The sequence below is a fragment of the Cyanistes caeruleus genome, chromosome 20 (assembly GCF_971803275.1).
Source record: "Cyanistes caeruleus chromosome 20, bCyaCae1.hap1.1, whole genome shotgun sequence".
Taxonomy (NCBI): domain Eukaryota; kingdom Metazoa; phylum Chordata; class Aves; order Passeriformes; family Paridae; genus Cyanistes; species Cyanistes caeruleus.
In genome coordinates this window covers 7,974,596-7,987,548 of record NC_141720.1, presented here as the reverse complement: position 1 = coordinate 7,987,548, position 12,953 = coordinate 7,974,596, and the positions used below count along the sequence as shown (strand labels likewise).

At 46.7% G+C, this 12,953-nt stretch overlaps 1 protein-coding gene across 1 annotated transcript in view; it reads right to left on the bottom strand.

Moving 5' to 3' along the window:
• The window catches only part of CCDC187 (coiled-coil domain containing 187), a 32,511-nt gene extending 29,834 nt beyond the window's left edge, over nucleotides 1-2,677 (bottom strand). The window contains exons 1-3 of the mRNA XM_086858618.1: nucleotides 2,645-2,677; nucleotides 1,932-2,001; nucleotides 894-1,495 (exon numbers count right to left, since the gene is read on the bottom strand). Of these exons, the coding sequence (XP_086714744.1) occupies nucleotides 894-1,410 (517 nt within the window). The 5' untranslated portion in view covers nucleotides 1,411-1,495; nucleotides 1,932-2,001; nucleotides 2,645-2,677. The remainder of the gene's footprint in view (nucleotides 1-893; nucleotides 1,496-1,931; nucleotides 2,002-2,644) is intronic.
• Nucleotides 2,678-12,953: the final 10,276 nt, after the last annotated feature.

The window sequence follows — 12,953 nt, the reverse complement described above, 5'->3', positions numbered from 1 at the left end:
TTAAGAGGGGTAACACCAGGCTCTGGTGACAGAAGGGGCTCCCTGATGCAGCTGGAAAGGGACACGTGGCTGCCACAGACCTGAGGGCAGCACCACAACATCCCTGCAAAAGGTTGGAGAGGAGCAAATCCAAGGGAAACGCCCCTGGAAGCTGGTGGGGTGTGCCAGGGATGCCAGCGCCCAGCGAATTAACACTAATGCTATTACAGCAATGAGATTTATTAGGTGCAGCTTTTCAGCTCGGCTCCTCTGGTCCTGTATTCCCTCGGTAATCCTTTGGCTGAGGCTGCCGGGCTGGCCCCGGGCAGCTCCCGGCTCCACGCCTTGCTCCCAGCAATCCAGACCTTCAACCACACTAAACTGAAGTGACAGCTGAGGATGGATGGTTCTTCAGCCCCAAATTTAGCAGCAAAGCAGGATAAGAAGGTCTAATAATATTTGCTTTCAGTTCCACTGAATGAACTGTTAAATCCCCTGTAAGGCCTCTGAACTACACAATTCCTGCTTTGAATACCTGTGGTGCCTTTCCTCACTGCTGTGCTGACAGCTCCTATTCCATGTTTTGTATGTGGCAAAAGGAAGGATGTGTGAGGAAAGGGGAGAAAAGAATAAATTTGCAGCAAATTCTTTACTATTTTGAGGAAATTTATGAGTTTGTGTGTGCTGGGGAGTAAATCCTGTGGGGAAGTGAACTCAGTGAGCAGGGAGGGATGGACAGCACAGGGAGGTTTGGACCTGCAGAAATAAATGGATTTATCACAAGAACATGGGTGATGCCCCCCTGACACCACAGGGAAGGGTGGAATCTGTGGTAAATTATTCAGCTGTGCCAAAGCACTGCTAGGGAATACCCAGTTCCAGCCTTTCTCCATAGATTCCAGACCACCACTGACCTCTGTGAGCTGGAGCAGGAGCAGAGACCACTCTGCAAACCTTTCTTTTCAGGGCTCTCTTTGGCAGGGAGTCTTCAGCAAAAATCAGGTGCTCCTGCTCCCGGGATGCTGCTTGCTGCTTTCTCTTCTGCTCCTGGATCCTCTTCTTGAGTTGCTCTAACTTATTTTGGGGTGATTTTCTCCACAGCTCTTGCAGCTTCTGATCTCTGGCCTTGCTGGCTGCCGAAAGGTGGGATGTGGGAAGCAGGAGAGCCGTGGGCACGGGGGTGTTGCTGCCAAACAGGACAGAGGAGCTGCTCCTTGCAGGGAAGCAAGGTGGGCGATGCAGGGAGCAGGGAGATTTTTCCTTCTGGGCTGGGAATCCTCTTGAATCTCCCAGCTCCATGAAATTGTCCCTTCTTGGGCTGTCCAGGCTTTTTGCAGGCACCCATGTCCCAGCTGAGCCTTTTCCATCCATAGCCCAATTGCTGGCAGGGCTGCAGCATCCTGAGGCTGCCCTGGGGGGCAGAGGGGACATTCTGGATGGGCCAGGGATCACAACAGGGCTCTCAGGAAAACAGGTCTGTGAGAGAGCAGGGGAGAGAACAGCAGAGCTTCCCTCTCTTCAGAAAAAGAGAAACAAAGGTCAGTATGTAGGATTAAAAATGATTGAATTGGTCGATACAGTGACATGGGTGACTGCTGAGTTTGTGCATGTTCTGATGGTGACCTCAGCATCTCCACAGAATCAGCATTTTGCCAGTCACCAGCAGCCTGGCAAATGAAGATAATATTAGGGAAGTACAGTGCAAATTGTGATCTGATATGAGAAATTATGAGCATGGGCAGAGAACTGATATCAGGCACTGCCTTCCTCCACTGCCTTGTTGGTCACAGCTGAGAGAGAAATTGCTTGGTGACTCTTTTGCTCCTTTTTTTCCCAATAAACAGTAAGGTGCTAAACGTTTTCTCAAGTCCTGCATCCCAGAATTTTAAATCCCTTTACATGTGCCTCTATCAGCCCACCCCCAGGTGCTGTACACTCAGGTTATTATTTACCTGTGGGCTGGAGCAATCTCATTGCTCTTTTTCTCACTCAAAGTTGTTTCATCTTTGTTCCTCTTGCCATCTACAGCACATCAAAACTATGTCAATGTCAAAATGTCAAAAATACTCCTTAACCATTAAATTCAAAGAGAAACTTTGACAGGGAACCATCCCCCCCAAAAACCTGGCCCAAAGATATTAAATAAATATTAAAGGTTGGCAGCTGAAACTGTTCCCAGCCAATAAACCACCTCAGAAACAAATATTTAACAGACATAAAAATAACAAGTGAAATCTGTTCTTGTTACTAGTTTTTAAGAACAGTCTGGAATTGGGTTCAATTTCCTGCTTTTTTCTTCTCCCACTTCATCTTTTAGAAACAATTTTAAACACATTATGTATTTCCTGCCAAAGTTAGCAAACAAAATGTTGCATTTCCATCACTTTAGTTGATCTCTAGGGAAGAAACCCTCAGAGGAGAAGCACAGGGAGCTTTTACTGTGCTGGAGCTGGTGGGTGTTGATGCTGTAGCTTTTGCTTCAGCTCTCCCCAGCAAGGTGTGACTTCCTGTGCATTGTGATATTTTGCTGGGAACAGACAGAAGGCTGATGAAAATACACATTTTCCTTACTAAAGAGGGTTTTTCACTATCTCCTGTCACCTTCCCTTCCCTCCAGCACCAAAGCAGTCCCATCTCAGCGGTTTCCCAGTAACTCAGAACTCACCAAAGCTCTTTTCGTGCCAAAGCTTTCTTCTGGCTGCCTGTGATTTGGCACAGCTCCACGTTTGATGATAAAATTTGTTTTCAATCCTTTGTAGCTGTGAAAAAGCAGATTTTTCTTTTGAAGGGAGACATATGTTTTGGGTTTTTTCTGGAGTAGCTTTTTGTTGGCATCCACTGCTTCTCTGATTAATTTTGCAGCTCCTAGTTACTGTGTAAATACTGGCTTGTCTGAGCATGTTCCATGTGGTATTTCCTACAGTTGGAAAGAATGCAGTTGACAGGGAAGATAAGAGGTGAAATCACCTCTCTCCTTTATTCACACTTTGCATGTGTGTGTGCCTGAAATTTTTACTGATGTTTTTAAAACCAGCTTAAGCTGGAGGTGTCCCCAGCCAAGAGCAGCTTCAGTGGGATGCTGCTGTCAGGCCTTTGCTGTGCAAGCAACACACTGTGGATTTGGATAATATTCTGCATTTATCCAAGGAATGTGAGTTATGATGGCAGCTGCTGTGCTCACAACTCCATCATGTTCCCTACTAAGAGGATGATAAGACAGGGAGAATCCAGAGAATGTCTCGGCTGTTGTTCTGCTCAGGGCTTCAAACATGAGCAAGGCAAAGCTTTGTCTGTTCTTGTCATTAACTTTGTGAGTGGTGTGAAATTGGGTAAAATTCCTTGCTTTTCCCCTTATCCTCTCTGTGTTATTTAGCAAGTAAAGAGGTGATGTGCACTGGTTAAAAACCAACCAAGTGGAAGGTTTACATTGCTTTCAATTACAATATTTCCATGGAATTCTGCCCGGAGGTGATGCACAGGCAGCTGACAGAAAGAGATAAAGGTGTGTGACAGCAAGTGCTCCCTGAACTGCACATACCACTGCTTTGGCTTCCTGGAGACTCTTCCAAGACAAGACCACAGCTGTGGAACCAAGAGATGAAAGATATTTTAGCATCTCCTCACTACTGACAGTTTCCCCTCATGCCCAAGCCAGAGCAGATCATGAGCTGCTGGCTGAAACACAGAACTGCTCCTGAAAAATTCTGTCTGGGCTGCTTTTGTACCTCAGTGTGTGCTGAGTTCCATCAGTTCTCTGGGCTGTGTCAGTGCTTGTTCAGCAAAATCCTTGCTGATATTAGCACACATTTAAAAAAGTCTGAGCTGAATTTCACAGTTCAGTCCTATTTGCAGTAGTTGCTTAAAAAACACCCCAAAACACACAGTATTAATTGTGAAAGAATGGCTCATGTCTTTTTATGGAAAAAAAAATAAGGGACACATCAGATACAGAGAAGCTCCTGCTGTGAACTCATTGAATCCACTGGACAGAAAGTGAGCTGTGATGCTCTCAGGCTGAGGAGGTTCACAGAGCAGGTTTCTTTGGAAAGCAGCATGAAATGGGGGGTTGGTGTTGCTGTTAGGGTTATGAACAATTACAAAACTGCCCAGCGCTCTCCAAACTTCAAAATATTTGCTCCATTGTTCCTGAAGTCACACAATCCAGATTAAACTAAGCACTAAAGTCTTTCCACAAGTAATAAATCCTGGGTTTAAAATAAAGTTACCCAAGTGTCTGCTATGACTGTGCCACTGAAAGTGGAATTTCATTATCCACATACCAGTGAGAGGATCCAGCTCTCCAGAGGCAAAGCTGTTCTCCATCTTTCAGCTCTGCTGCAGCTCTGCTTCCTTGGTCTCCATGTCTGAAACAGCCATGCAAAGGGACAGGTCACTGCTGCCCTCTGACAACAGCCCAGGGCGTTTATATGCTGATATAAATATACATTTTCTCATCTGTTATTGCTGACTGCCCATAAAGAGCCTCAGCATTTACATTTTTGTGGTGTTTGCAAATGTTACCTGCTATTATTAATTTTCTCAGCCTTGTGAAGGAGTCTTAAGAGAGACTGAGCTGGTAAATGTCCTGCTGGGGGTCAGTGCACTTTGCGGAGCTGCCTGGAAGCTCAGGAATGGTCAGAGAGCTGGGAAAATCAACTCCATCCATCCATCCATCCATCCATCCATCCATCCATCATCCATCATCCATCCATCCATCATCCATCCATCATCCATCCATCCATCATCCATCCTCCATCCATCCATCCATCCATCCATCCATCCATCCATCCATTCATCATCCATCCATCCATCCATCCATCCATCATCCATCATCCATCCATCCATCATCCATCCATCATCCATCCATCCATCATCCATCCATCCATCATCCATCCATCCATCCATCCATCCATCCATCCATTCATCCATCCATCATCCATCCATCCATCCATCCATCATCCATCCATCCATCCATCATCCATCCATCCATCCATCCATCCATCCATCCATCCATCCATCCATCCCCCTGTTCCCGCCAGTTCAACACTTACCTTTTGAAGCCTCAGCCAAGCATGGAACAAAACCTCCCCTTAGGAGCTGTGCCAAAGCCCTTTGGAGATGATCTGCAGTCTTTCAAGAGCAGCTGATCCCAAAGGCACTTCCAAAAGAAAGGTGTGAGAGCAGCCACCAGCTGGGAAATCAGGAGAGCCACGTCCCAGGTCTGCCCTGCCCAGGAGTCCCGGGAGGAATGTGAGGACCAGAGGGATCCCACTGACCCCTCCAGAGCTCAGCCATCGCCACACCTTTGTTTGTGCCCCTCCCTGCAGGGCGACAGCGGCCACAGCACAGGGAGGGGCTGTTGGGAGCACAGGAGAAAACAAACAGCAACAAGAGGAGCCTGAGCACTGATCTCAGCTTGCAAACACACAGTAAGGCACCAGCAGATTTCTCGACAAGCCCTTGTGTCTTTTCCAGGGCGTTTGGCATCCTGGTGGTGGCCACTGGCAGGGCTGGGTGGCTGCAGAGGACAGGACAGGGTGACCAGCCTGGGGCTCAGGTGGGAACAGCTCTGCACTTCTGGGATGGCCAAAGCAGGGAGAGGGACCAGATCTCCTGGAGTCCTCATCCCAGGGCATCTTTCCTCATTATAGAGCAACATTTCCCATTCCAGAGCATCTCTCCTCACACCTTCCCCTGTGGGCTCACCCAGTGTTTGGTCCTGCTCTCAGTCACACCTGAATCTCTGCTTTCAAGAGAGTAGGGAGGGCTTAATTTTGGGGTTCTATTTAGGGGGAAATTAAAAAAACCCCGAAGTTTCTGGTCTTTATGATTATAAGCAAAAGTTTGATAATATAAAAGAAATGTATACTAAAGTCTCAAGTGACGCTTTTCCTCCTTTGTGAGTATCACTTATTTTAAGCGTCACAATTTTTGAAGTGTAAGTATTTGGAATCTGGGCTGTGACCATTCAGGTTCTCCAGGTTTTGGGTTATCCGGAGGGAACAGTCTGATAAGCCAACAGCAGAGGGCAAACGGAGCCTGCACACTGGAGCTGTGCACTCCCTGTTTGGAGGCTCCCGGCCCCAACTTCTGCCGGGACAGCCCAGGGAAGGGGCAGGAACCACCTCGGACAAAGCCTGAACTGGGAAGAAGCAGCAGCAAAACTCTCACAACAGCAACAATTCACTTTACTTTTCGTTTTCACTCCTCTTATGGAGCATCTGATGGACTTCAGGGGGCTGTGATGTCCTGGACAGAGGCCTGACAGTGAATTTTTTCCAGCCCCTCAAAATTACCTCTGCAAAGCCATACACCACTTACTGCTGTTGTGGGTTGAATTTCAGCAAGTACCCCAAGAAGAGGCTCTGTACCCTCCCACCTCACTGCAGAGCAGAGCCAACTGTGTGCTGTTCCACCAGCACTTTGGTTTATATTGAATCTGACTTCTTTTTCTGGTTTATATCTTCAATTATTTGTTCATTCTTTGTAACTCTACAGATTTGCTTCTAGCAGCAATGTCAGGCTTGTGAGTGTTGGGTATTACTGGAAACCACTTGGTGAGGGGGGTGAGACACTGGCACCACATCCTTCCATCCCACGGATCCCTGTGGTCTCTGAGAAGTTCTCTTGAAGAAACAAATCTAATAAATGTCCCTGCTCAGAGCCTGTGCTCAGATAGCCCCAGAATTTCAGCTTTTCAAGCCTAACCAAACAAGGAATTCCTGAGTGGAGTCGCAAAGTTCCTGTTTCAAGCTGTTCCAAGCCAACGTTCTGGCCTGATTAGAGGTTTCAGTGCTGGGAATGCAGAGCCTGTCCAAGAGGGGAGCCACAGCTATTCCGGGTGCACGAGTGATAAGAGCCCTAATTGCAGTCTCAGGGCTCAGGGCTGGAACCTCAGAGAGGGGAGAGAACACAATGTGCAGCCTCAGCAGTGGGATGGCAACGCTTAGGGGAGATTTGGGAAGATGGGAAGCTGTGACAGCCACCAGGAAATCCCAGGGCTGGTCCCTGAGATGTTGGGAGAGCCAAGTGGAGCAGGGATGTGTGTGCTGTGACAGGCAGAGCTCTCGGCAGGCAACGCTTCTGCGGTGCCTCAGGTTGGACTGGCGTCTATTTTGGCTCTGTATTTTCTCAGCAAGCTGTTGGAGCTGACAAGAGCCAGGAGAGTGACAGATTGCCACTGTGCTCTGCTGCACATCTTGGAGTGTTAGACCACAAATCTGCTGAGAGATGAAGTGAAACTTATCACTGGGCCAAATCCCACTTCTGCAGAGTGTGAAACTCTCGAGTCAGAGAGGCGAGTGAGCTGAGGCAAAGAGGAGCAAATCCATTAGGATTTGTATTTTAGATCTGTATGAGCAAAATGAGCCAGCCGTGTACAGTTCAGTCCTGCTGACTCCACAGCTCCTGTCTCACTGAACCAAGGCAGGAAGAGGCCCTGGGTTTTCACTCCTGTGGCATTTTTGAGGCACCAGCCCCCAAAACACCAAATTTCCCCTACTGAGATACTCCAACTACCACCTACTCATTTTAGCAAATCAGACAACGGGCCATGGCCTGTTCAGAGGAGGTTCTACGAAAGCATTTTAGGCTTTTTCTGGCAAGGATATTGTAGAGTTTCTCATCTAAGAATCTGCCAAGGGAGGTACAGCTGACCCCCACATGGGTTTATCCCACAAGGAACACATTGTTTGGGTTTGAGTTTTCTTTTTCCCAGCCAGCACTTCCCCCTTGCACACACGATTTTGGGTGGGACAAGAAGTGCCCAACTCTGCCACACTGTGGCACTTGGAGCTCCAGTGAGGATTTCTGGTGTTTTTGCAGGCAAAGACGAGCGGGTTTGGTATTTATTCAACTCCATACGAGGCTGTTTGGAGTCTGAAGGTTTGTTTGGTATGGACTCGCCTCCCAGAGGCTTCAGTTTCTGCTGCTGTGCACTGTCTCTGTTTAGGAAATATTTCACCCAGTAACCCACAAGGTCTAGCAAAATTCAGGAAGTGCAGATGTATGTGAACCAAAACCAGAAATTCCTCCCAAGTCTTGGTGTTTTGAAATTTTTGCACCCTTCAGACATGCTCCAAGAATCTTACAAACAACCCACAGCTCTGGCAGACACACTCCTTTATTCTCTTGCTGGTTTGCTCCCTGTGCCTGGCTTTGTGGGAGTGTTGTGAGCTCCCTCACTTCTGAGAAACACATCCAGCTAAAAGGAAAGAAAATGGTATTTCTTTGTTGATTTTTTACAGTGCCTGACTAAGCAATTTTTATGGTAAACCATTTTCACAGCAATTCTCAGATAGCAAATAATCGAAGCCCAAATCTAGACTTCCATTGCAAGCTGGGTGTGACGTGAATTTTGTAGTGAGCATATGGAGGGAAGAGGCAGCTGATAAAAAATCCAAGTGCACTGCTCTGAAGTCTGACAGCCAAGGCCCCAATCCTGCAGCCCCTGGAATTTGTGACAAAACATTCCCTGAAGTTAAAAGGGACAAAGATAAAGCCACTTAATAAATTGGGATTTGATTTGAATCCTCAAGGAGCTTGGGGGACCACTATGCTTTGAAGTCATTCTTAGCAGCATTTATCATCTCTCAAATCAGCTGCATAATAAGACTGAGACAAATGGGCTGCCCCATTCATGGTTCCATGCCACAATTCTTGAGATAAGACACAAATTTCTCCCTCCACAGGTAACATTGTGAGATATCACTGTCCATGTGAAACACCCAGAGATGGGGGAGGAGTCTGATTTTTGCTGGTACCACATTTCCCCTTTTTTGTTTTCAGTCCTAACAGATGAAATTCCCAATTCCTTCCCACGTTGCTGGGAAGCAGCAGATCCTTTTCCCATCCCCTCAGTGACTGAGCTGCACTGAGTGCTGGGAACAGCTCGGATGCAGGTGGGAGGCTGCCACGAGGCTGCCCAAGCTCAGGGAAGGATTTGCTGCAACAGAGACACGCTTGGCTGGCAGCCAGAAACAAGGGAATATCAAGCTTGTATTTTCCTACTGATGTCCTAAAATAACAGGAGTAATGTGTGTCAGGATAGAACTAGACCTTCAGAATATCTGGATTTTATGCTGCCTGCCAAGTGGTGTCTGGCAAAGGGCAAGTGTTCTCTTGATGTGCTAAAATACAGATCCATCATCCAGTTATTGGGGGAAAGTGTGTTAAGATAGGAAATAGCTATCCATGGCCCATTTGGGTTTTTCTCCTATCAATAGGAGAATGTGTGAATGGAATCTGAAGTGAAAAGGGGGGGGCTGCCTGCACGGTGCAGTGGAATGTGAGAGAGCACAGGATTGCCATGGAAACCCACTGTAGTAAACGGGGCTCTCCAGCTGCAGGAGAGGATTTATAGTGCCAGGCTGGGAGTGGGCAATTTAAATCACCAATCTACAGGTAAAATGGCACATTTCCTTCCACCTTGTCTCCCTGCACTGCAAAGTGAGAAAGGAAGGGTATGTGGGTGGTGAGAATTACAGTACAAAGTGATGAGGTGTCTTAAAGCCTGACCTAAAACCCTCAGGAGCTGATGCAAAGATTCTGGTGGATCTTGGTGAGGGCAGGAGCAGCCCCGTGTTCCCTGTGCCCCAAATCAGAGCAGCAGGCACAATGCCTGTGTCCAACAGCCTCAGAAGGACGAGAAGCAGAGTCCATTCCCTACTTGAGTAACCCACAGATTGGAGACCCCACAGCTCAGGGATGCTCCCAATTTGTTTTTTTGTTTAGAGCTGGGGAAGAGTCCATCTGGTAAAGCTCCCAAACCAGCCTGTTACACCTAAAAGTGAGACAAAATTTGCTGTGAGCCTCAAGCCCTGATCTGTAACAAGGGATCAGATAAATGGGGAATGATTTACTGCATTCAGATGCCCCCATTTATTGACACTCAAGCACAGTGATCTATGGAGTGCTGTGAGACAGCAACAACATTATTTTTGCACTGCTGCCTTCCTCACCATTTATTACCAGGTCCTGAGTGTCTGAGTCCATCATTTCCTGGATCACACACCACACATCTGCGTGATCCCACTCCAGCTAAGGGCAGTGGTTAAATCTGACTTATGTGGAACCAGCATGGGGCCAGGGTGGGCTTTAGCTCCTCTAAGTTTAACTGATTTTCCTTTTCATCCTATCCTGTAAACCTCAAAATCTCCTGATTTACCGTGGCTTAGTGTGACAGGATTGAAATATGCAGGTTGCTGCACACCTGGGTATATTTGTGTCACTAAAAATAAACGGGAAAATTCCTTTTGAGCTGGAAAATGCAGAGTCCTTGGTGGCAAAATCTCATCTGTGAGGGTGTTTCATTGTGCTTGTGTTCCTCAGCCTCTTCTTCACATGATACTTTGTTCTGCTTCAACCTTTCAATAAGGAATCAAACAACTACCAAGAATGGCAAGATTTAGCCTGTTCCTTCAACAAGAATGATACATTCAAAATCCAAACAGTCCAACCAAAATCTGGGAATTGGGTCCTCCTGTCCTACCTCTGTTGCTGACAGTTTTGAGTCCTGCCCACACAGCAGATCTGTCAGCCAGAGTTCCACTTCCCTGCTGTATTTATTCCTCTCTGGAGCTCTCTCCTTGGGCCTTCAGCCTTCGAAATCCCTCCTTCCACCTTTCAGCTCTTTATATCTACTCAGCAATTTGCAGGCCATTAATCTCAGCGCTGGCACCAGCTCGGCCCAGTCCCAGCTGGGACACCAGCACAGGGAGCAGAGGTTATGAGAGCAGAGGAGCTTTAGAAATCCCACTTGCTAAGAACAGTCCCTGGGCTCACTGACCCTCTGCTCATGAATTCACCTGATTCCCCTGGATTATGTTTGTTTCACCACTAAATGCCAATCCAAAAGAGTGTCAGTGGAGAAGCAGCAGGCTAAACCAACACTACAGGACATCTCCTGCCTTGTTACGCTCCGTCAAGTCAGGTTGCCCTCAGATTTGCTGGAGTTTCATTCTTGCTATCCCCTGGGATGCCAGGCAGCAAAGTCATTCAAGCCAAGATCATTTATGACTGACTGGAATTTGTTTGTCTGGCCTTATTTTTTTATTTTTTTTTCTCTCTGTCTCTTCAGATAATCATGCAAACCAACAAAAATATTGCCTTATTATTGACAAAATTAATCTATATGGAGCTAAGTGCACAGGAAAATAGATACCAGTGCCTGCCCATCTCCAATGGAAAATAAACCCTGCATATGTTGAAGGCTCGATTCCCTGCTGGTGTGAAGTGGTGCAGCAAGCAGAGCTCTCCCAGTTTATGGAAGCAGGGAAGCTGACCTCGAGGAGCAAAGGTGTTGGAGAAACAGCAGAACCTGGGCACCTGGTTATTGATATTAATATTAATATGATATTAATGATGGTTATTTAGGGGGCAAGGAGTGCCAGCTCTATGCAAGAATTTGGTAGGAAAATGTGGGCTTGGTTAATTTTTCTGGTAGGAAGGTGTTGGGTTTGTAGAGAACAAGATCCAGGAGAGGGAAATGTGCTGTCCTGTCCTTCTGTCCTGTCCTTCTGTCCTGTCCTGCTGTCCTGTCCTGCTGTCCTGCTGTCCTGCTGTTCTGCTGTCCTGTCCTGTCTCAGGCCGGGCTGGAGGGGTTCCCACTCGGCCCTTTTTGGTTTCTGTGACAAATTCCCTTGGCTGTGGAGTGAAAGTCAAAAGCAGCAGCAGGAGGAGGGAGGGACCCCACTGCCTTCCCTGCTTCTGCTTTCCCAAGGAAAAGAGAAGGGATGGCCATGCAGACACTGATGCTGCTTTGCCAGTCCCAAACCTCCCCTTCCAGGAGAAAACCAGGACTCTCCTTTCCCCTGGGGCTGCGAACAGCAAAGGACACAAATGTTTGATGGCAGTGGCCACCTGGAGCAAACGCTGCCGTTCATTCCCCCCGGGCCGTGCGGGTGAGAATCAGCCCTGGGATCGATGCACCACAAACATCTCCTGGTGTCAGCCAAACACTGGGGAAAATATCAAACATCGCTAATAACCCTGATCAATGGGTGAAATGAGAAGAGTGTTTTCACAGCTAACAGGGCAGATTGTCTAATTAAAGATCTGGTGTATCACTGATACACCAGAACGCTGCATCAGCCCAGAACTTGTGTTTGAACTGCAGCATTTTTATCACCATTCTTCCACACACCAGCTACTGCAGGCTGCACCCTGCTCCTAAAAAGTTAATTATGCCACTGTTTAATTACCTGCATTTAAAAATCACCTCTTATTTCCAGGCTGACTTTGCCTTGCTGCAAATTCTGGGTGTGCCACTTTCTCCTGGATTAAAACACTTTCTATTCCCAGAAAGTTTTCTTGTCTATAAAGTTAACCCTCACCTAAGATTAAGTCAAACTCTAAAATGTCACTTAAGCAAACAGAACCAATTCACCTGCAAATTTTGTATCACTCCTGTAGGTGATATTTACAGTCTTGGGTGTGCTAGTGCTTTGATAAAATGTTGGATTGATAAAAGTTTTGGATAACACTGTACCAAGAGTAAATCCTTTTGGACACACTAGAGATTCCTTCATCAGATAATTACTTTTTGATGCATGTTACTATTTTTTCCATCCATTTAAAATAAGCTACATTGATTTTTTTTTCCCCCTTTTTTTTTTTTGGGTACTATTTTTAACAGAATGTCATGCAAGATTAAGTCAATTGCTTTGCAGAAGTCTAAATATATTATGTCAGCAGAATTATCTTTATTAACTGAAATGATTTGAAAGATTGCTTCTTTGATGAACAGTTTTCTGGAGCAAGGGATTGACATTCCTCAGCCCTTTTGACTGCATCCCATATTAGCACTACACCAGTATTGGATTAATGAGGTACTTGGGTAATCCCACTGACTTTTATTCTAAGTTATTTGATAAAATCACAGAATCACAGATGGGTTTGGGTTGGAAGGGACCTTAAAGCTCATCCAGGGACACCTCCCACTATCTCAGGTTACTCCAAGCCCTGCTCAGCCTGGC